At 38.0% G+C, this 23,240-nt stretch overlaps 1 protein-coding gene across 2 annotated transcripts; it reads right to left on the bottom strand.

The window, feature by feature from the left end:
• Positions 1-599: 599 nt before the first annotated feature.
• On the bottom strand, positions 600-19,476 carry npm1b (nucleophosmin 1b). Of its 2 annotated transcripts, none has more exons than XM_085416667.1 (11): positions 19,389-19,476; positions 18,997-19,079; positions 17,091-17,210; positions 16,773-16,866; positions 16,390-16,481; positions 16,049-16,122; positions 15,792-15,855; positions 9,006-9,104; positions 5,208-5,297; positions 5,041-5,115; positions 600-3,596 (listed from the first exon to the last, which is right to left on the bottom strand). In XM_085416667.1, exons 1-11 carry the CDS (start codon positions 19,435-19,437, stop codon positions 3,543-3,545), a joined length of 894 nt encoding a protein of 297 aa, XP_085272793.1. In that variant the 5' UTR covers positions 19,438-19,476; the 3' UTR covers positions 600-3,542. The 2 variants fall into 2 exon arrangements, with proteins under 2 accessions (XP_085272793.1, XP_085272802.1); XM_085416676.1 differs by lacking the exon at positions 19,389-19,476 and adding an exon at positions 19,181-19,329.
• Positions 19,477-23,240: the final 3,764 nt, after the last annotated feature.

Below are 23,240 nucleotides of genomic sequence, written 5' to 3' on the forward strand. Positions count from 1 at the left end.
TATTTTTCTACTCATGATGGCATTTTATGACCGTCAACATGGACAATGAAATGCCTAACGTTTTGAAATGGTTTTCAGCTCGGTTAACGGTAGCCTACCTAAAGTTGCAATCTCTTTGAAGCTTGTATTTTAAAATTATAGTCAAAAGCTGTATAATATAAATTCAGATTTCAATTGTATTTGTGCGGTCTTAAATCTGAAATCATCTCAAGATATTGTCTGCTTCATTTGTCATGAAATAACAATGGAACAGGCTTCACCTGCCCATCAAACTGCTCATTATTCAACAGTCAAATTAATTTTGAGCTCCTGAAAAGGAGACTGTATAAAAATGTCTGTAATTCCGAAACTGCTGGTGCATGATTTTTTTTTTTTTATTAAACCCACTTAATTACAGCTGAAAGTCGTCACGTCAGTCACATAGTTACAAATGTGACTATAATGATACTGTCAAATGGTGTTGTCTACAGTAAAGAGGGTAGAATGTAAGTCAAAGACTTACTAGAATTTATTTTATTCAGGTAAATGTTACAGATAAGTACAAAAAAGGACGCACATGTTCCTCTCAACAAACCATTAACAATAAACTAAGTCTGATGTAGTAAATGGACACAATGCATTTTATTTTAACACACAATGGGTCAGCAAAGCTACCTAATTACAATTTATACTTGACTACATCACACAGTAAATTAAAATTTCATGTGGCTTTGTTTTGACATCCAGTCAAACTGAAGATGGGTACTAGCTTACAGTTTGTATTTTATGTTACAGGAAAAAAAAGACAACCATTTGGATGAAGTAACTAAATTCAGTGAAGTGCCATTACATGGTTTGGGACAAAGCTCGCTCAGTAAAGCGATACATGCATCACCTGCTCATCATGTACTGCCAAAAAATGAGAAACAGCTCCGTTACAAAGAGTCTGCTCCTATTATCCCTTACATTTTTTACAGCCAAATTAAACCAGATGTTTGTGATTACAAATATTATTTAAAAATAATGAGCCTTAAACATGCGTCAGCTTTCAACAAATAACAATCACTTTTTTGCACTTGGACTTGTTTAAGGTCCTGGCTTCACCGTTGCCCAAAATATGACAAACTTACACACATCGTGTGTAAAACGAAAGATCAACAACAATCAGAATAATATTCCAGACATTTTAATAAGGGATTTTTTTTTACTAGAACACAATATGTGAAACAAAGACTAAGAAAACAGCTCAAAGCAGTAAAAGAAACGATTAGAAAGGGCAGGATAAAACCTAAACTGCAATTGTCCAGCTGCCGGTCTTGTAAATAAAAGCAAGAAATATGTTTACACAACACAACGTTCATTAGGACTGATATGACAAAAGTATTTTTAAAAAAAATCACTCAAACACGTGCAAAGCAAAAGGACAAAAGACTGGGCCTGGCAACCTGCTGCTACTGAAACCTCAGTGTAAAGAAGACATCACTAACAATTATTAATTACATTTGGGTAAATTACAGGGCCAACTTCCGTTATTAAAATTGAAGTAATACATTTTATAGCAAAAACGCTTGATAATGTAGAGTTTGAGCATATCAATTTAATTGGTTTAAGATGTGGAACATTTTGATATTAAATGAGAATAGAAACACATCATAAGCTCAGCATGAACGAAAGTTTGTTGTCATCAGAGGACTGATATATGACTGCAAACAATTACAGATATGAGTTCTTATATCGTTAGCTTCATAGCATAATTGCCTAAGTCATTTGACTAAGTCAATGACTTAGGCACTTATGCTATGAAGCTAACGATATGTTTTTTTAAGGTGATGTCATGCTACTCTGATGTAATTCTCTGATACCTCATACTGTTCTAATATTATTAATATGCTTGTAATGTTTTCTGATGCATTACAGTACATTCAAATATAATGCAAAACAGCATTAGGGCTAATATACTCCTGGAGTTAGCAATCTGTTTTGCTCTGTTTTGATTTTATATGAAATATACAATAAACAAAAACATTTTAGTCAGAGCACCTGCGTTATAAGTATTTTAATGAGAGTTGTTCATGTTGTGGACATGAATACACAACGGGGATCTATGATAATTTTACTCTGCAAAAATTGTTTTTTAATGCATTTATTTTTGTGACATCTTTTTGCCTATTTGCTTAATTTTTGCTGGGAGAAACATATTTATTGATTTTGCTGGCCAAGCTGTTAAAAAATATAATTGTATTGTATTATATTATAATGACTGATTGTGGTTTGACTAAAACAATACAGTATTCAAAAAACCGCATGTACAATCTGTAAGTCTGTAAGCGGAAATGCTTTTTAACTCCTCAAAGCTGAAATAACAAACAACTTTTATTGTCACTGACTGATTAAATTTTCTAGCTGTCAACCGGTCCTCTTTTATTAGCTGTCTTCACCATTTACATATGCGCTGCTCAAATTCACACAAAATGGGTTTATCTCAGTTTACAGTAGAGATACATTCCCCAGTCAAAAGGTTAAGACCACTTGAAAAATGGCAACAACAAAAAAAAATCAGATTTTACATGGTTGAATCCTAACAAGGTTGCAAGTTAGGGATGGATATCGAAAACCGGTTCTCAACAAGAACCAGTTTTCAATACCCATCCCTAACTTGGAACCTTGTTAAGATCCAACCAGGCAAAGTATGATTTTTGGCCATTTTTCAGGTGGTCTTAAACATTTGATCAGGACTGTATTTAAAGGCACATTCTGCATAACCTCCTCTTGCAATAATGACTGAATATGATAAACAGATGCTAATCAACCAATTTCATATATTTCCACCCAGATGCTGTTTCAATGTGACCTGCATCTTCTTCAGTATTTGAAGAAAGTGGGACGTTCAATGAGGATATCACCACCTACAGGCAAGGAAAGGAATAGCTTCTGTATTGTAACACTTACACCACCTGCAGGCAGCGTTTCAACAGTTTCAAAATTTTGTTTACTTTTTGTCAAGCACATTTGTGTTAGTGAGTCCTTCTGCTGGTATAAAAATAATACTGTTTTGCCAACAGGGCGTACGAAAGAACTAGCAACTACTAACTAGGTTAGGTTCTAAGTTTGGCCTGGTTTTGGTTTTGAATACTTCAAGTACAAGATTTATTGTTAACTAATAATGATCATATTCAGTGATACACAGGAGCTACATAAATCTGCAGGTAGTATAAATTTTAGAAACTTTTCCTTTCCTGTAGTAGCAACACAGACCCCGCCCATTGTGATGCACGCAGCTTCCCCTTGCAGCAAATCTACAGTCTGCTAAACATGAATCGAGTCTGTGAAAGAACCAACTCAATAGTTGGTCCTTTCAGTCTAGGAAAAAACGAAGAAGAAAAACATTGACACCTAAATCTATGCATTGATGGCTCTACCATATTTCAGCACTCAGTCCATTTTCATCTGATCATAGTCCTTCACAGGGCTGAAAGAAGGAGACCGATTAGGAAATCTAGCCGACTGTGCCTTTAAATGCCTTATAGGATGCAAATGTACAAATGCTTTAATGTATGTGTATGTTACTTCTTCTCAGTCTTCAGTGTTTGCACAAAACTCCAAAGACCCTTGACCACCTGTGGAAGGAGGGATAACACCAAAATAAGAAACAAGGAAAGAAAGAGAAAAATTACAAATTATCTAAATGAAGTGCTATACAGCATGAGACACATGACTCACTTTTACTACAACATGCTTTTGTGCGTCTCGGCTGTGGGAACACTGAATTTGGATGGGGCTGTTGGGGGAACGACGAGGGGCTGGGTGGGGGCAGCATTACATACCAGAGTATATGACTAGGTGCTCCAGGTCTGACAGATCTCAGCCTTGGCTGATGAAACCAAAGCACTTCCACAGATGTTTCTACACAGTGGGATCAACAAGCTCTCCCTGACCCAACTCCACCCCCACTCTTTCCCTTGTCCACCCAACCCATGTGCCGCTCTAAAGAGCTTTCACCTGCTCTCATAACTGTACAGTTATTATTTAAACACTGCAAAGCAATCACATATGAATGTTCAAATAGCTCGGTTCAAGTGATCGCCATCTAACAGATGCCTTAATACAGAAAACACAACTTCACTATCTGACACACTGCCCAGAATCATTAAGTCTACAGTGATCATCTAAGGGTTTAAGGGTGATTAATTCATGCTTTGCAAAATAATGTGCAGGGGATGTTGTTTTTCTTCTGAAACGACAGAAGCTGCATTAGAAAAGATTTAAGGCTTGCATTTGGTCAAAGGCCTTGAAAGCGAAAAAGGCTGGTACCACGCACATACCACCAGTCGCTTCATTAGGGCTACAAAAGACACACTTCCATTAAATCACCGTGAAAGAGTTTGCCTTGGCAGGTGTACTCCCAAATCCATCTCGCAAGAGCCCACCGAAACAGTGTGAATATAATTCAAAGAGTACACACTGTGCTGGAGAAACATTTGAGGCAAACTGAACAGAATAAGGTATGAGGAGAGTGAGAGGAAGAATAACGTATGCCCGGTTATACATCATGGCAATGAGCTCTTACAGATAAAATGAGTTTGGGCATAAATGCGACTGCTAACACTCTACATCTGAAGGAGTATTCCTAGAAACCTGGCGGAAAACAGCCACTCTCGGGTGAGCGTTTACGAGACCGATTACACCAGACTGCAGAACAGCAGAAAACTGATGAGAACTGCACATGGGATAAAAATGTACAAACTTAAAGGGAGCACATATACACATCCCTTATTATGCTCATCTCAGGCATATTTCTGGTGTGAGCACAGGCCTCTCTCACCTGCTATTCAAAGCTTTTATTTACAAGGGACAGCCAATCGGACAAACGCTGGCTTAAATGGAAGCTAAAGGGGCTGCTCCAACATATTGGATAAAGATTATTTTGAACTGTGAGGAATGAAAAACTATTCTAGAAGGGCCCAAAAAGATATACATGAAGTTGGAAATAAGCACAACAGGTCCGCTTTAATAATTTACATAAGCAAAAAGCTCTCACAACACTGTACAAAGATTACTTACTTGTTTGTCTGAGATTTTAAAAGCACTTCTCAAGTAATTCTCAAACTTCGGCTCTGTCTTTGGAAGTGGCTTTCCCTGAAGAAAAGGACAATTAAATCATCATAATCTTAACTGTCATTAAATTATGAAGGATCATTTAAAAACAAATAAAAAAACAGCAGCCTTACCTCCTTGGCTGCAGTTGACAACTTGCTCTTAATCTCAGGCAGAGATTTAGATGGGCCGGGCTGTTGTTTGTCTTTTCCCAGGGCAGGTGTCTGGAAAAGTACATCAACTAGATAAGACACTAGAAATTTACAGAGCTATAGATAAAATGATGGCTTCAGATTATGCCACAGCATTTCATCGTTAACACAAGCTCAGTTCTTGCCATCAGTATTATTTTGCTAAAATGAACCAAACACACAGTTGCTAAATTTAGCATGCTGCTGATTAATTAATCTGTTGACCAACAGGCCAGTCTGGGCAAAAGCCCTGTTGTGACCCACTTAGCCTTGGTCTGTGTTTAAAGCCTTGGCGTGGGCAACCAGCTGGAAGGGGATAAAAGAATTGGAGAGGACAACAAATTCTAGCCTAATTACACCATCATCCTTTTTTTAACAAATACATCAGGTACAAATTATGTTTTTATTGTCTGCAAGCAGGAGAGGGCAAGCCCTGACTCTCCAGTGAGCAATTCAGGTTGTTTGTCAAGTGTTTTCCATTGAAGAAAAGTTTCTCAAACACTGAATTCGAAAGAAAAAAAGTGCAACTTTAGCTTTTATGGCTGCTGTCAGTAAAAGATTTCTACTGAATATCAAATTATTGATTTGCACAAATAAAGCAACAGATTTTCTTTTCAACAGACAGTACTGTCTGGGCAAAAAGCAGCCACTCATTTCTGTATATTTTCATTGGAAAATGGAAAACAGGTGCAGTGATTTATTGAAACATGTAAACATAAATGGAAATACAGTATATCAGGTAAAAACAGAGTTTGCTTTCTGCCGATCAAAATATAAAGAAATTATGTGTAGCTCAAGAATTTTGCACAGTACTGTATTTACTACCAATGGTCAGGATTAAAAAAAACAATACTATCACCAGATTTGCAACAGTAAATGTTTCAAAACACAAAGACTTTGCTGTGTTTCTGAGGAAGAGAAGTGCGAGCACTGAACTAGTAGGCCAATAGGTGTGTCCAGACCTGGGCAGCCAACGACTCAGGTCCTCAATTAGCAAGTGTCTGAATGTGACACAACAAAAACACACATACGCCATACTCTGTTACTGCATGTTATGCAAGCCATGGAGCTTGCCCCTACATGCAAAGCGGAGTGTGGAATTCAGCGAAATTGCAGGGTTTCATTGATAGCCAGAGACACATCGGAAAGATGACAGTGTATAGATGTACAGAGAAACTCTATACCCACTCTATAGTCAACCAACTGTATGTCTGTGTGCCTGCATTACGACACTATACTATTTCATGGTGACATCTAGCAGCTCACTAGTTAACAAGGACATAGAAATCACTATGTTTGTAGTGTCATTCCTACTGGAACTAGAGGTCATTATATGTATCTTTAATTTTAGATACTGAGTCAAAATGTGCTGATTGCAAAAAAAAGAACAATAACTGCATAATATAATATATGTAATGTCTTGCCATGCATAACCTAAGTTTAACAGGCCTTCCAGGAGAAGCTCTCATCTTCCAAATACCAGACCCAAAATTTTGTAATTAGTCGTACACGTGTAGCCACAATGCCCTGTCCCTGCCTCTGAGAGATCAGGTTCTCTTTTAATAGCAGAGATTAAAAGGTATAAAATGAACAAAACCTTGGCACACACATACCACACTAAGAAAATGGCCTTTTTTCTGGCTCCTAGCCAGACAAATGCACTACACGTTTATTATTTACAGGCAGCTCTCCACTTCCAAGGGACAGCTGTGGACCTGAAACAGCTGATAAACACACAAAGCCAACAAGCTTTTTCATCTGGCCCAGACACTGATTACAGATGCCATGAGACATGGAACTTAATCACAAGCACGCTATCATTTGATGTAATCTCTCATCTTCAATCCAGTGCAAATACATGGTTGTGACATTTTTGCTCATCAGGGCTGTTCAGGGATAGTAATTGTCATTTTGCTGGAATGAAAACCTTGGAGGCACAAGTAGGGGGAAAATGTCAGGTCACACGGAAAAAAAGTGACTCTCATCCTATAAAGCCTCTGTATCTACAGGTACTTTAATGAGTTGATCTTTTGGTCTATCTTTGAGTCCAAATGGTAAAATGACAGATTGACAAAAGATATTAAAGCACTTACAAGATATGCACCTGCTGTAACACATGCCAATCAGTCGCTAAAACAATGACTCAAACCCTTGTGGGATAAGGCTGAGTGAAGTAGTTAACAACTTTACGACTCTGACGTGTGCTCGAAGGCATCGGCTTCGCCAAACCCATCAATCAACCGACACCAGCTGCAAGATAAAGTTACTTCAGATCAGCGCAACTCGAGTTAGCTGGTTCTCACGTCGAGCCTGTTATACAAGAAGGTGCAGCTACACGCTGGGCCGTGAGAGGTGAGAACCGTGGTACTGGCAACAGATCTGACAAGCCAATCTAATGACCAGTCACCTGCATTTAGGAACGAAAAAAACAGACACCCACACCCGCTTCCTCGCTCCTCAGGGGCATCTGGAAGCGCAAGCTGCACCAGACATCAAACACTGGTAATGAGAGCAATTGGGAGAAGGTGTGTCCAGGAAGTGAGGGGTGTGAAGAGGTGGTGGAGAGAGAACAGTTGTGAAGAAGCTGAGAGGGGATGGAAGCATTCAAAGCACCACAGGCAAGAAAGTTAAACCAGCAGGTTGGTTTGGGGCGATTTAGTTGCCCATTGGCTAATCCCCAAGAGCATTTCAAGAGTCGCTGTGTTATGTCTGGACAACAACTACTGCATTATAAACTGCGCTCACCCATACAGCATGCCCTTCAGGGCACTACACCTTCAGGGGTTCGGTAATCCTGTGGCTTAGTGTTTAACATGACAAAAAAAAAAAATCACAAAGCTTTCCATCAAGATGTCAGACGAGAAACGATAATCTTCTCACGCGCCCTGTCTGCGTAAGTGAGCGCAAGTCATGTTTCTATCATACAAACAGACAACATTCGCATGCCAACACGTAACACCTTATCTGAGCCGAGTTTCTGTCCAAGTATTTTCTTTCACAGTAACATGCTTTGAGAAGTATGTAAACCTGCAGAGAAGCTTGACAATTTGTTTTTCTTAAAGTGTGCGCGAGCTACAGAGGGGTGAGGGGCATCAAAGGTGGCTGCAACTTAAGATGGCGAGGTCAAGCTAAAAGGTCGCAGGTTTAAACCTTGCCCCAGGAAACCCGTTTAGAGGTCAGGTGTGTTTGCTTAAAGACAGGCAGAGTTCAAGCTTTAGGTTTTCAGAAGTGGCTGTCCAAGACATTCCATCGAAGAAATTAACTATCAGGTTGAACTAATTGCACCGTGCATTTATCACATTCCTTGGCTTTGGAATGGGAAGGCTCTCCAAGTTTTTTGTGTGTCTTTTCCCCTCCATTTGGTGAGCCTGCATTTTTTCAATTGATAATGGCAGTAAATGCAAACAACCAATTTAGCAAAGTTCCCTCACCTTCTGTAAAACATTATGTAATTGTGTACTTTTTTATCCACTCTTCTGTAAAACTTTTCATCATCTATTGTTTGTATACTTGTTTCTATGCCTAACACGACACATTTCTTCAGAAATACAACTACTGGCTTTGACTTTACCCTGCTGTAACTAGTGACATAATAAAAAAATTCCCATAAAAATTGCAATGTTACACATTTTCTTAAACACTTTTGATCTGGAGTACAACGGTTAACAACTGGGTATTTTAAATACCCACAAGCCAACCGCAGGTAAACAAAGATTTACTTCGGAAATCTTTTGGGCATACCTTAATCTGTGGTTTGACAGCTGATCCTGAGGCTTTTCCTGCAGGGCCATTTTGTTTTACTGGAGTCTTGTTGGGCTTCTTAGGTGAGGACTCCGGGATCTGAGGAAATGAACAACATTCCCAGTAAGATATCTCAGAGCTCCATAGAAATGTGTGTACTTTAAACAGCTCAATTCACCACACCGGGTTCCTGAAATTCATAAAGATGTTAATGCTTTCTTAATGCATGCACTACAGCCCTGAGCTTTCCTTCATACTATCTGACAGAGATATTGTTTGGAACATGTAAAACTTTTTAACCTATCAGCTCCTTTGTACAAAGACTATGTCCACACGGATTTAGCGCTGGTAATTGTCTAGTAAATTCAGAGCGACTGAGGGGGCATCATGCATCTTACACACATGCATCTCTGAATCTGTCTATTTCTGCTGTGTGCTGTAAATGAGAAAATTCAAGTTTGGATCATTTTTAGAATTTATGTGTGAGAACAGCTAGTGGCAGTTAATCACGCTAAACAAAACCAAAAGTGACAGACTGAAGTTACTTAACTGCTGTTGTTCATTGCTGACAACTCAATGAAGCCTGCCCTCGTGTTCTGACCAACTCAACTAACTAAATATTCAATGCAACACATGTGGCTCAGTTTAGACTGCTGGCCATTTACAATTTCCTAACCCTCTAAAAATCTGTATCCCACTGATGTTCTTGCTAAACGCAATGCCCCCCTTTTATAGCCGATAAATAATAAATGGCAAGTGACAAAACATTATCCTCATTTGCAGTAACTCCATTTCTTGTTTTGCCATGACTTGTCACAATATTTTCTCCCACTCCTATAAGGTGTTACTGCTTCATGTGTGCATAAAAAAGCACAAGAAAAAGGCCAAGAAAAGTAAAACCTAAACCAAAAAAAAGAAAAGAAATAGCATCAGTTATAAGGTTATGCAGCTAATTAGATATGACAGCAAAACAATTGCCTTCCTTTGTATGTTAAAAGCATACCTTTAATAGTGCTAATCATTAATTAAGGACTACACTTAATTAGTGATTTCTCATTGATCAGGTACTTAGTACCCAGACAACCTGTAATTGTTGCACTGGATTCCTTCCCGTCAGGTTTTGATTGCTCTCAGTCACATATGTAATTACCTTGGAAAAGCTGGCAAGTACCTGAATATCCTAAGCAGCAAATCCTTTCTTGCAATCACTGGTATTCACCTTGGAATGGACTAGAAGTGTAATTGCCTGTGTTGACACAAATGCTACAATGCAATCACACATGTAATATCCTACAGCAACGCCTGCAATATAAGATGCTGGAAGTAACAATGAGGTTTCAAAGCCTTAATTCCTGAAGGACAAAATTCAATCAAGAGAAACTAAACATCATCATGGATGCATCTGAGTCTACCAAATAGAATCTGTACATCAACATTTGTATCTCATTTTTCTGTTTTATATGGTTATATTAAACCAACCATCTGAATTTCCTGACCTCTAAAATACCCCCAAAAATGTTGGGGGTATTTCAGACAAATTGTGGAGAAATTTGAATGAGATTAGGATGAGCACAACGATTATACCAAGGGTTAGGGTTATGTAGGTACCCAGTCAAAAAGGGCTTTACGACCAATGCAAACCTGCAACTCTTGTAATTTTTAAAGTTTAATTAAAAAATATCTACCACATCTACCCAAACACAGAGATTCTGTAATATGTCAGCAGGTGGATGACCTCGGAAACTCTTGTTTTTCCATTGTTTTTTTGTTTTCTTCACACCTTTCTACCATCTCTTTCCAACTCAGGAGTTATGAAGGTATTCTGGGTGCGACTTTAGAACGCTCATGTTGCTACAAAGCACTAAGACCCATTCACAGAAAGAGGAAACCAAAGACCAACTCTTGAAGGATGATGAGATGAGTGACACGCGTGTCAGCTTGTAGTAAAGAACATTTTCCAGTCTTTCAACAGGCTCAACAGTTATTACAGTCCATTAATAATGATATTAAGTGTTTAGAGAGAGCACGAAATCTTCCAATCAATAGGCAATTTGCTGTCCAGTAAATTTGAGTAAAGAACATTTATAAACCCTGTACAAATCTGTTGCAAGAAACACAAAAGTAGTGTGTAATTATTTAAAACACGTGAGATTCCGTGACAATACTAATCTACACAAGAACAGCTTAATATCCTGATTACCTGTTCATCAAAAATACATGATCAAATAATAACAAGAAATGTAGATTCATATGAAAAAGGATTTGATTCAATTTTGATACTGAATATGTCTGAGATGTTTTGGGTCCTATTCAGTACAGTATGGAGGTTTGACAAGAAAAAGAAAGCAAAATATAGCTTGAAACACAGCTGAATTAGCAGTAAAAAAAAGGGATAATAATTGTTCCCAGCCCCACTTCCCCAAAGCTTTGTGCTTTCATTATTAAAGAATGAGACAGGGTAGCTATTGAGCTAAAGAGACGAAGGGTGAAAAAAAGGATTAAGGTCATGGAAGGAATGGGGTGTGGGGTGCAGGAGGAATTGGAAGAGAAGACAACAGAATAAATCAACAGGTGACAGAAATGCTCAGCTGTCATCTGACCCTGAGGGAAGGATCGGCGCTCACGTCGCAGGTATGCGCATCTGCCCTGCTTTGATCTTTTGCCTGGCAGAGTTTGCACTTGGATAGCGTGCTTTTAAAAAAATAGAAGAACGAAATCACAAACAGACACCGACGTAAAAATGAGGCAGATACACACACACACGCACCCACACACTTGCAAGCGATTGTGGTAACATGCAAAACAAGTGTTCAAAGGCAAAACCCAGGTGCAAAGCTGAAATGGCATGAGAAACGATAAAAAGGAGCAATCATATTAACAGTGGGATGACAGAGGGACAAAGATATGCAGTGTTTCAGAAAAATGGTTGAAGATGTTTCCCATAACTGAAGTGCATGTGCGTGTGAGCACGCATGGGTGAGAAACAGTATGTAGAGTGCAGTTCTCTGCTTATGCGCTACCAGAATGAAGTGCATTTGTTTGCAGACTTTGTGCATTTACGCTAGAGGTTATATGTACTTATATGTTCAAATGTGCATGTCTACTAAAGTGTATTTATCCCTTTATATGGGTGTGTGTGTGTGTGTGTGTGTGTGTGTGTGTGTGTGTGTGTGTGTGTGTGTGTGTGTGTGTGTGTGTGTGTGTGTGTGTGTCTGCTTACGCACAGCATAACATACTGTTGTCTTGCTGGTGAGACGGTGAGAATTCAAGCAGATTACAGAGAAGAAATCCGATCATTACACCACACAGACCCTGTGTTTTACTCTAGGAAAACAGGTGGGTACTTGAGCGAACAGGATGAAAAAGTTCCATGTTTTGTCTCATACAAAGAGGTGGACGGTCAGCGAGTGCACGAATGGGGAGGGCCTGCTAAAATGAAATGCTACTGTAGCATACAGTGAGTGGAAGTTTAAATGATGTGGTTAAAAAAAAGGGTTAGAGAAATTCTTTCTAGACACACACGCACACACAAACAAACACTAAGGGGACGCTAATGGCTGCCCTGACATCTAGTGGACAACAAAGGCTCAGAAACACAAATACATTCCACTGTAAAAATCAGAGTTACTGAACCGCAAGAAACTTTGTTTGAACTAAAATGACAGAACAAATGAGTCAATAAACAAAAGATCAATAAATGTTTATGCAATAATACTAAAAGTGAAACTAAGATGTGGAAATATCCACAGCTCTCAAAGACAGGCTGGAAAAATGTGTCCTTGCATCTAATGAATTTTGTCAAATACAAATTATCCGAGCCTATCAGATAGTAGCTTCTCAAATGGGGGTAACAGCACCCTGAGAATTGCTCTAGCTCTACTAATCTATCAAGTGCCTTAAAAAGCTCATAGAAAAGAAAGCAAGAAAGCAATAAACAACTCAATTCACTGTGAGTGGAAATAAACAAAATGTACTTGCCCTTCTTCTCTGTAATTATGACCGCAACAAAGCAATGAAAACGCTGTGTATGGAAAAGTAGTTTGATCATGGCAGTTTCCTCTCAGGTACTGAAAACTACAAAGATCCGCAATGATCTGCTTGTGTTTTTTACCAAGCTTAAAAGGCAACGGTCATCACAGTACATTACATGATAAATGTTTGGTTCAATATGATTTAAATAGCAAAATTCGAGACACTGATGGTGATGGCATCTCTTTGTTAGCTTTTTATTGTTGTTTTCTTTAACTAAAAAGTTGTAAATAAAAAGTTTTTTCTGGACAGAAGCTCTAAAAAGTTAAACAATTTTTATTAATATTCAGAGATATTCCAATTTAACTGCTCATTATGTTCTTAGGGTTAAAAAAAACAACTAAATTCTGATGAGCACTGGTTCATATTAATTTTGTAGCAACGTTTCCCAAACATACTTCCAGAAATGGTTATGAAATGTAAACAGTCCTCTTTATTTATTTACAATGACACTAACGTTAATACTTAAATGAGCAAGGACAGAATCGTATGTTTCTCTCCTTCAAGCTGTATGACTGGGGTTAAACAGAAATGATACTTTCGGCATGTACAAGTCCACTTGGGTCCTGGTGACGCTCGAGGCGGCAGACTTCAAAGAAGCATCACAGGAATCAGTACTTGGCCACTGAGTCTCCAGCTGTCTGTGTCCACAACCTAAGTATAATCCAGGCTTTATCTGGTGCCACGTTCCAATAACACTCTTTCAGTGGGCCAGTTGGTGTGCAGCATTTTTATAAACAAATGAAGGTTTATAAACGTCAAGTCAGACGAGTTTGATGAAGCAAATAGGTGATTTCTGCTTTTCTAAAGTTGTTTAACGCACAAACTTTAAAAAATATGGTGAGAATCAGGTCAGATTATCCTTTCTCACATATAGCACAACGCAAGACACTGCCCACTTTTGACACACTCACTACTGGAAATATTCTGTTTAATTTAGCAAAGGGTGCTGCCTAAATCAAAGATGCAGAAAGCAGGCACATGATATGTCTGTGTAGGTTCTCAGTAGGGCTGAACGATTATGGAAAATAATCTAATTGCGATTTTTTGCCCCAATATTGCGATTGCGATGCGATATGCGATTATTTTTTAAGGTCTTTGTCTTCTGTATTATTAAACAAAGACAAGCAATACATCATATAGTATGGCCAATACTATATTACATTAATTTTAAACTGTTCTTTCCTGGAAGACAGACCTCTGTTATGATGACATGAGGTGATGCATGAATTGATGACTGACATTTTTATTTAACTTCTTCAATCACAACAGTATATTTGAACATACACAATAGTTTATTTTTAGCTTACAAACATCTGAGCATAAAGTGCTGGCAAGGAACCCTGGTGTAAACATTAAAATGAAAGTCAGTACAATGTGCAGATTGCAGAAATATACATAAAAAAAATCAGTGGCTTTACCACACTCAGTTTTTCGACATCTGTGAACTACTAGACAGTCATTCAATTAAAAAATAATATTAAATAAATAAAACTAATAAATAAAAAATACACACATCTTACTGATCTCTGCAGTCAGTAACATTACACATAAAGTGCAAACATAATAGCAATTGTATAAACACACACACAAACACGCCTTTAAAATTTAAAGGCGTGAAATTGGACGGTCTAGTTCTGATTAGCGTCACCGCTGTCTCGGTGGAGTTTAATAAACTCGGCCGTCTGCTTCTTGCTATCTAAAATATAACCAGACACTGGCGTAAATTCTCGACTGTCTCATACTTCTGTTTAATAAGTTTTCTGTTTGACGTTTAGTCAGCTGTGTGAAAACCAAGGAGGAACCCACCCGGGGGATTAATAAAGTTTTATTTTATCTAATCTAATAACTTTAATCTCAGCCAAACCGATTTACTCACGAACAAACAAAACACTGAAAAAAGCCCAACAATAACATTTTTAGGTTGTCTAAGTGACTTATATATTACGTTTAACCCGAGCAGCGAAACTCCGCGGTGATCTGAAAATGATGTGCCGGGAGTTGTGCCGTTCTCGGCCGCATCAGTAACCCTCGAGCTCCCAGCTAGCTGTCGAGCTGGTGGGTAGCAGACGCCTCTGAAAACGTCGAAGCACTTTTGCAAATATGGGATATCTTGATAAACCGAGCAGATATTTGATGTTTACACAACTACTTTCTCGCCTGAAAATATGTTAAAAGTTTATTTTGTGACCCTGAAAGATTAGTATGAGTAATTTTAAAACTCAGTAGCGGCCGCCATTGCTGGAAACTGGAGTTTGGCTGGGCCGCGCTATGAATTTTGGGATATGGTAGTAATTTGGACAGCCTTCGGCGCGTCGCTGTGACGTAATCGGTCTACAAATGCGGCCTCAGGAGGATGCAGCCCATGAATTTGGACATGTCCAGAGTATAATCGCAGCCTTTGCGGTTAGAAAATTGCACTTGATCATGTCGCGATATTATCGCAAATGCGATATATCGTTCAGCCCTAGTTCTCAGTCATCCAGGTCAAGTTAGTCCAAGCAGCTTGGAAAGAAAGCAAGCTTATTCACTTTTCAAGAAGCTCCTCAGATGTCTTCAAGAAACTTCCAGTCACTTTCTTTCCAAGATTACAAATCCAAACTGCATTTATCACAAACTCCATGATACACAAATGTTTTTATTTGACCATATTTCCTCCATATTTGATTGTACCTCAAACCTACTCTCATATTTTTTAACATGGAGAACCTTAAGGTTGATTGTTATTTGTAATAAAACAAAACGGATGAAGCTTACCTTTGTAAGCACTTTTCCCACATTCTTCTGTGGCTTCACATCATTTTCATCACTGTCATCATCGCTACAAGAAGCAAGTAAGCTGGTTAAAAGCTACACTGCTCGATGTTTGTGCCCAAAATTTACAAAAAAACACACACACAAAATAATAGATTTTATACTATGAGTTCACAAAGATGTTATCTTTTAGAATGCAAAATTATTTAGAAAACTAAGCCAATTAAATAAACAAATAAATGAATAAAATAAAAACATACTCATCATCATCTTCATCACTGTCTTCTTCATCATCATCATCGTCACCATCATCAGAATCCATCTTCAGCTTTTTCTACAAGAAATATGAATAGTCTTTTTGTCAAAAACAACATTTGAGGCTTATTTGTGGTGTCAGAATAAGTAACAGTGCACTTTAATGCTGACGTCCCGCGATAGCATCTTATCACCGATTACTAAACGTGACAACCATTAAACAGAAGGCTATGCAGTAAGCCACCACCTCGGCAGGAGAACAATTTCTGTAAACAATGATTAGTTTTGCTATAAGTGCAAATATAAAACATTTAAAGCAATGTAATACGACAATGTCAATAACTACCATTGGGGGTTTCTTCCCTGCCAGCAGATTTGCAGGCCGCTTTACCGGCGACGAATTGTTCTCCTCCTCTTCGTCATCAGACTCCTTCACACCTGACAGAGCGAACACACTGGTCACATATTGTCAAACAATCATACAACTTTTCTTTATGTTATTTTACCCCAAAACATTGTTTTAGAAGAAAAACTTACTCAAAAAATTAAGTGTAAAGTCATATGTGGACTTTTTTCGGGCTGGAAAATTTGACCCTGTATTGTTTTACCGAGCATGAAGGTCAGACTTACAACTTGCTATTTTTCCACTGACAAGGTCTTCATTAGGTATGCCTACTTTATTTTAACAATGAGGCAAATAGTTACCTGAGTCTTAACCTTAATACTCACTAATAAAATGTTGCCCGCTTATGTAAACTGGTCCAGAACCAGACTGGAGACGGAAGGTAACTGGAGGTGTAATCTCAAATCCACCTAAACTCATCTGGAGAAAAACATAGCAGGAAGGAAGATGACATTATAAGTATTTTGTCAACGATTTATGAATTATTTATATTTATCAGAACAGTGTAATGTTTGTATTTATGGTTCTGAGAAAATGCCTTTTCTTTTTAGTTCTCTTTTTTATTAGGCATGAAGACCGTAAAAACAAGTTAATTTAAACCAGAAGCCTCTTAAATACTTCTGTCAGTGTTGGTGCTGACTCACAGAGGGCAGGACGGAAGGTTTAAGGACAGCTAGCGGCACTTTTGTCGTCTTCCCGTCGTAAGTGAGGCCTTCAACTTCCACCATGTGGAACTTATCTTCAGCCTCAGCTCCCAGACACACCTGGAACAAAATAACAGTGTGCTATATAACACTACCTCCATGTACTGGCAAAATGTCTCTCTTTTTTTTTTTTTTTTGGTGCAAACATAAACTGTTCTTGTTAATGTTACTGTTAATCTGATTAAACTCCTGTTTTATCATCTATAAATAGCCTACTGCATCAGTAAGGTTAGTAGACTAACGCTGTGAATGCTCCATGACAATAAATTAATAAATAAATATAAATTAATACCAAAAATCCAATATGTTAACATTTCAGAAATCGTGTTCTCAGGAGAATATAAAATAGAGCCGAAACTCCAATCCGCTGCTCACTAGCTCACAAACTACTGGTAAGGAACTTCTAATAAACAATTGCTAGGGTGCAAGGAGTGGGGTTTTTATTCAATGTGGGATTTTTTGATCCTTCAACCAGCAGCCTTCCCTCATGCATCTGATTAGGCTAAACACCCAGTTTAAGTCTGTTTAGTCCATATTTGCCATACATGCAATTTATTTTCTTTCAAAGCTCTTCTTTGGATGTCAGCTGCCTTTTATTCAGTTCTGTCAAGATGATCCCACACTGCTTCAATAAGGTTCAGGTCTGGGCTCTGGGGAGGTCAAACCACGACTGACTGGAATCTTTCATTGTGTTTTTTTTAATTGAGATATGCTTTTATTGCACTAGGTGTATTCTGGATTATTGTCAGGATGAAAAATGAAGCCATTAACAAATCTGACAGGTTTTTTTCTACATTCTGTTTTTCAGAAATAGCGACACTCACCCTTTCGCCTGACCTCATCCGTACTTAAGGCAATTTGAACCAAAAATGTTAAATCTGGATTCATTTCTCCATGAGACCTGTTACTAGTCACTTTCTGTCCAGTTCTTGTGTATTTTGGCATAACACAGACTCTTCTCCCCATTTCCTTTCCTTTAAAATGGCTTTTCGACAGCCACCCTTCCACTTACACAATTTCTGATAAGATTTTAGTAACTAGTACATGGAAGAAAGATCTGATGTCTCAGGTCCTGTTTCAAGTCTTTGCTGGATTTATTTCCTGTTTCTTAAGGATATGACTGTAAATAGTTTTTTCATACTGCCACTTCTTTTTTTTGGTCCTCCACATGTCCTGTTTCCTCAATTGTTTTTAAGGAAACAGTATACACCATGTCAACATAAGCCAAGACTTTGGCCGATAGCCCTTCGGGAATCACTTTGTCAATGCAAAAACCAAAAAAACCAAAAAATCCTACTACATGGCTGTCAAATTCTCTTATGTTTGCCATTTTTCGTAACAGATTATTTGTTTTTGCTACAGATTGCAAGTAGTCGATTTTCAGAAAAGAACAGCAAATGAGTGAGAAAGCACCAAATTTCCAAAGAAAAGCTTTGAAAGACCTCCAGAAATCCTGAGGAAATATTGCTCAAGACCAATTTATAATAGGCTCTTAGGAAGCGAATTATAGAAAATTTGAGGGGTGGATGTCTTTTAGGGGTAGATATATTTTAAATTATATATACATACTATATGTAATATTATTCTCTCTGTTTATTGCCTACACCTTTATCTTCACGTGCCATAACAAAGGCATTTGCCAATTTCTGGATAATTAATATCTTATCGCGATAAAACAAACTATGTTATTACGAATTTACAAGACATAACAATTTATCGCGAGAGTATAGCATTAAAGAATAACAGCGCTCAATGTCGATCTCGGCTTCCGTAGTTAATAGCCGTATTAGTCAAAGAATTAATTTTTTCAAGACCAGGCAAACTCGATCTAAAGTCTGATTCTTACTGCTTTCAGTGACAGCTGCTGCTCCGTTTCATCGCCGTCTAGGTCAACTTTGAATTCCCGTTTGTCCGATTTCAAGGTGCAACCTGAGGGGGAAACAATACGTGTAACCAACCGTGGGTTGCGCTCGTCTTAAATAAACATACGCACATGCATATCATTTTATCAGATAAAGAGGTGTATATACATTTTGCTTCTTTACGTGGCTCCACGCCATGCTCTGCTAGCTAACAAAAGAGCTGAATTGGCGCGAGTGGGAGGGGGTAAGCAGGCTAGCCAGCTGTTTAGCTATCTTCCGATTAAAAATCTCCAGTGGCTATTTGTGCATGACAACATGACGTTAAAACTGATTGTGCAAACAAAAAAATCGGGTTTGTCAGAATTAGCGAGCTCACCAAATAAGTACATTTGTGGTCTGCTCATATCTGAGATATCGTCCTCCATCTTTGTAGTGGGTGGATACAGTTCCGTAAACTCGTATGACGGACACATCAAAGAGCCACTAGGACGGTGAAACGTCACTTAGGGACAAGTGATCTGGAGCCAATAGAAATTAGAGCGGAGAGAAAACTCAAGGTGAGCGGTCATCTGGATGAACACGAGATGGCGCCGTTGAATGAATATTTGGTAGTTTTATCTTTAATAAACCTTAATATATAAAGTATACATACATAATACTAACTAAAGGAAGGAAGACTTGACAGACTATTATCGTTTTTTTGAACATGATTGAGACAAGCATAGGTTATAATACTTGGCAAACAAATCCAAATTAAAAGCTATAGTAAAGCTTGAAGTCTATACGCATGTTGTTGTTTAATTTTTGTGTGTGTATCTAGATAGATAGATAGATAGATAGATAGATAGATAGATAGATAGATAGATAGATAGATAGATAGATAGATAGATAGATAGATAGATAGATAGATAGATAGATAGCAGGGTTTATATTTAGATTGTGATCTTTTCCCTTATGTCCATTGTCTAATGTGCTGTTTGGACTAAATAAAAGAGGCCTTTGGTCAGTAATATTAAAAGTCCAGCCCAGGGGGCAGTTGCAGAATGGAAGAGTCCTCTGCGGTTGTTAAAAATATTCATAATACAGTGAAGAATCATTGCAGCCTTGCATATTACAGGAGAAATTAACCATTATGACGTTCCAGACTGAAACAGATCGATCTTCTTAAACTCATTGTTTTTGTGATGGTCACTTTAAATGTATAAAAACATTACCCTTTTTGGTTTGGTGATCAAGTGAATGACCGCATTGTTCTTTTTAATTACAAGGCAGGGGATAGAATAAATCAGATAACTGCCTCTGTCCTGCATGGTTATAACATTTTGTTAGCATTCTTTTATTGTAACCACCTTGTGACGACTGTTGTTGAGAACTGGTGCTATATGAAAATAAATCCGAACTGAAAGGAGCATTCAAATCGGATTCTTCCATAAAAAGAAAAGAAAAGCTGCAGTAAAGTATTTGTTGTGTTAAGGTCAGAAATGTTTCTTTGCATGATAAAGGTTATCACTTTCACTGACACGGAGTAACCTTTCCTTCTTAGAGGACAAGTGAACCCAGCCCATGCCAGCAAAAATCTGCCATTCACATGGCTATTTTACTTGCCTTTAACCATTTCCAGGGCACACAAACAAATGTGTAAAGTGTAATAGGAAAACGACAGCTGAGGTATTACTCAACCTGTATTACTCAACAAGAATAAGTCCTCTTCATGCATGCCTGGAAGCTTGAGAAAGCTTTAATGTGTCATGTACTGTTGGGACACGTCTGCAGATCCGTTCTCATGAATGATGTGACTTTGATGTGCATGGGCATTACTCAAAACTAGTTTTGCACTTTAGCACAGATAGTAATGCTGTAAGACTGTATGAATGTATGAAGTTGCTGGTGACTGGTCATTTTCTATCACCAATTAGCTTATACTGCTTAATAAAAAATTTAAGTACTTCTTTGAGATTACAGTTATGCTAGAATAATTTTACCATATGAGATAAAAAGAACATACAATGAAATGTTCCCATCTACATATTCCCACTACTGTATAAATCTTCCTTCCTCCTAACCTTAACAGGGAAATGCTCACATTTCCTTGTTCTCTTTTCCTTGTATGCATTCTTATGTGTAAATATGCAAAAGTGTAACTGTTTGCACACACTTAGGGTTCAATTGTATATGTGTGTACATCAAAGAGAGACATGAGAGCATATCAAGTCAACAGACAGAGTTTATTCATGTCGTGGCATCAAACAGCAGAAAGAGTTCCTCATTCATCACTTTGACTTCTGACTTGATCCTTATGGAATTTCCTTGTTTTTTGTTTTTTTAAAATGATCATATTAAACCAATATTTTCAACCGTCTTGCCTTCTACTTCTCTGCCATAAAATCATGTGCACTTTTTGTTAAATATTCTGTATGACTTTGTAAATGTTAGGGTTTTACTTGCCACTTCAGGCCGAATCCCGTCCATGGATGTGTTTAGTACTGGAAAACATTAATATGTCCATTTAAACCAGTTAGCATCATTTGAACACGTATATATCTACCCTATTCAAAATAAAAGAAGATGAAGGGAATAATAAAGAATGGCATTTCTGAATACAAACTACAAAATCTAAGTAGTATTACCATTACATTCATCAGCAGAGGATTATGGTTCTGAGTCTGAACTGATACCGGTGTTCAAAATAACATTTCTCTAAGAAAATCTATTGTTTGTGGTTCAAACTTTTCATCAAACGTAAAAAATAAATTTGTTTAACCTTATTTGGGTGTTTTATCAAACAGAGCTAAACTTGCTGACAAGCCTAATTTGCCCACATGTAATAACCTGCTTATATGCACCTTTTTCAAGAATCTGTCACACTTGACAAAGCATTAGAGGTAAACTGCACAGATCACCTTTGGAGTGTTTTGCGGATTTAGTGCAAACAGCTACCAAGTATATTGTTAATCTTCAGTAGAGTTCTTCTTCATTGAGCATTTTCTGCTACACAAAAGGATCACAGTGCTACTTTAGAGCCAAGAACCATAGACGACCTTTTGTCAACAAAGCCTCGCGTGTCAACACATTAGCAGTTTGGCAGTGTCAGACTGTGTTTGCCTTCCTCTGAAATATTGCAGCTGCCACAGACGGAAAAGTTGTTATAACTGCTGAGTGATGACATTACATCTAGAAAAAAAGAATCTCAAAGATTTTATATCCTGTTTATTTATGCCGTAGATATGCCATGGGATGTTTGGCATCTGAACATTGGTGTCATGGCATCAAGCCAGTCTGGAAATAAAACTTATCAAATGCCTGGTTTTGTAAAGAATGACAAATATGTCACTGGATTAAATGGAATTTAGTATATTTATTGTCCAGATGAGGCCGTAAAATTATGCTTTTTGTACCAAATGTGCAGGTCACAGGCATTTTACTTATATATATATATGTCGATAGATGGATAGATAGATGTATATATCGACACTAAGATATGCAGGGTGATAACAAGTAGGAAATATTTATTGCACAAGAGCAGATCTGACTTGATAATCATACTATAGAAGTCGAACTTTCAATGCTCGAAGAGCTAAACCCACCGAAGCGTCAACAACTGCCTGATAACGGCTTAAATGTTTACTGCACTTCTCAAGAATGGAAACAGCTGATTGGAGGAGACAGCACAACGTGGTGAGTACTTTTTTCGTTTATGGTGCTCCTGTTCAAAACAAAATGCTTGATAGGAAGTCTGATATACCTTGAGCCTCTTTGTTCTTGTTCATCTTGTGTGGTGACATTTTATTGGATAAGGACAGGGCTCCTCAGTGGCAACAGAGAGGGGGGTGGGAGAAAAAAAATTCAGTGCCACGATAGGAGAGGAGGAAAAAAAATCTTTAAGCACCTGTAGCAAAACACAATGAGCAGTTTTGAAAACGGTAAAAGGAAGGAATTTTTCTAAAATGGGCCAAGTCACGTCTTCAAGGCATTCGAGATAGAGAGATGAAAGCAGCAGGGAGCAGAGGAAGTGGGGGTTGAGGAGGATTCACCTGGAGAGCTGGCTGATATTGACACGATCTCAACCAGGCAAGACGCTCTGGAAACTGACTAAACATTGGCACTATGCCTCTGAGAAAACAGAGGGTTGTTGAGGGTGGCTGCAGCTGCAGACAGCTGTTTCGAACCACATCATCAAGCTGCTCTAAGAGAAAGGCAAGGCTCAAACAGGCAAATCTCAAAAAAGAAG

The sequence above is a fragment of the Rhamphochromis longiceps genome, linkage group LG2 (assembly GCF_057381845.1).
Source record: "Rhamphochromis longiceps isolate RC_006_pf linkage group LG2, R_longiceps_female_GT1.1, whole genome shotgun sequence".
Classification (NCBI taxonomy): domain Eukaryota; kingdom Metazoa; phylum Chordata; class Actinopteri; order Cichliformes; family Cichlidae; genus Rhamphochromis; species Rhamphochromis longiceps.

Coding starts and splice junctions, on each gene's coding strand:
- npm1b (XM_085416667.1), bottom strand. CDS start 19,437: ATGGAGGACGATATCTCAGATATGAGCAGACCACAAATGTACTTATTT. Junction 17,211..18,996: donor AGCAGCTGTCACTGAAAGCA/GTAAGAATCAGA, acceptor ATTTTGTTCCAG/GTGTGTCTGGGAGCTGAGGC. Junction 16,123..16,389: donor CAGGGAAGAAACCCCCAATG/GTAGTTATTGAC, acceptor TATTTCTTGTAG/AAAAAGCTGAAGATGGATTC.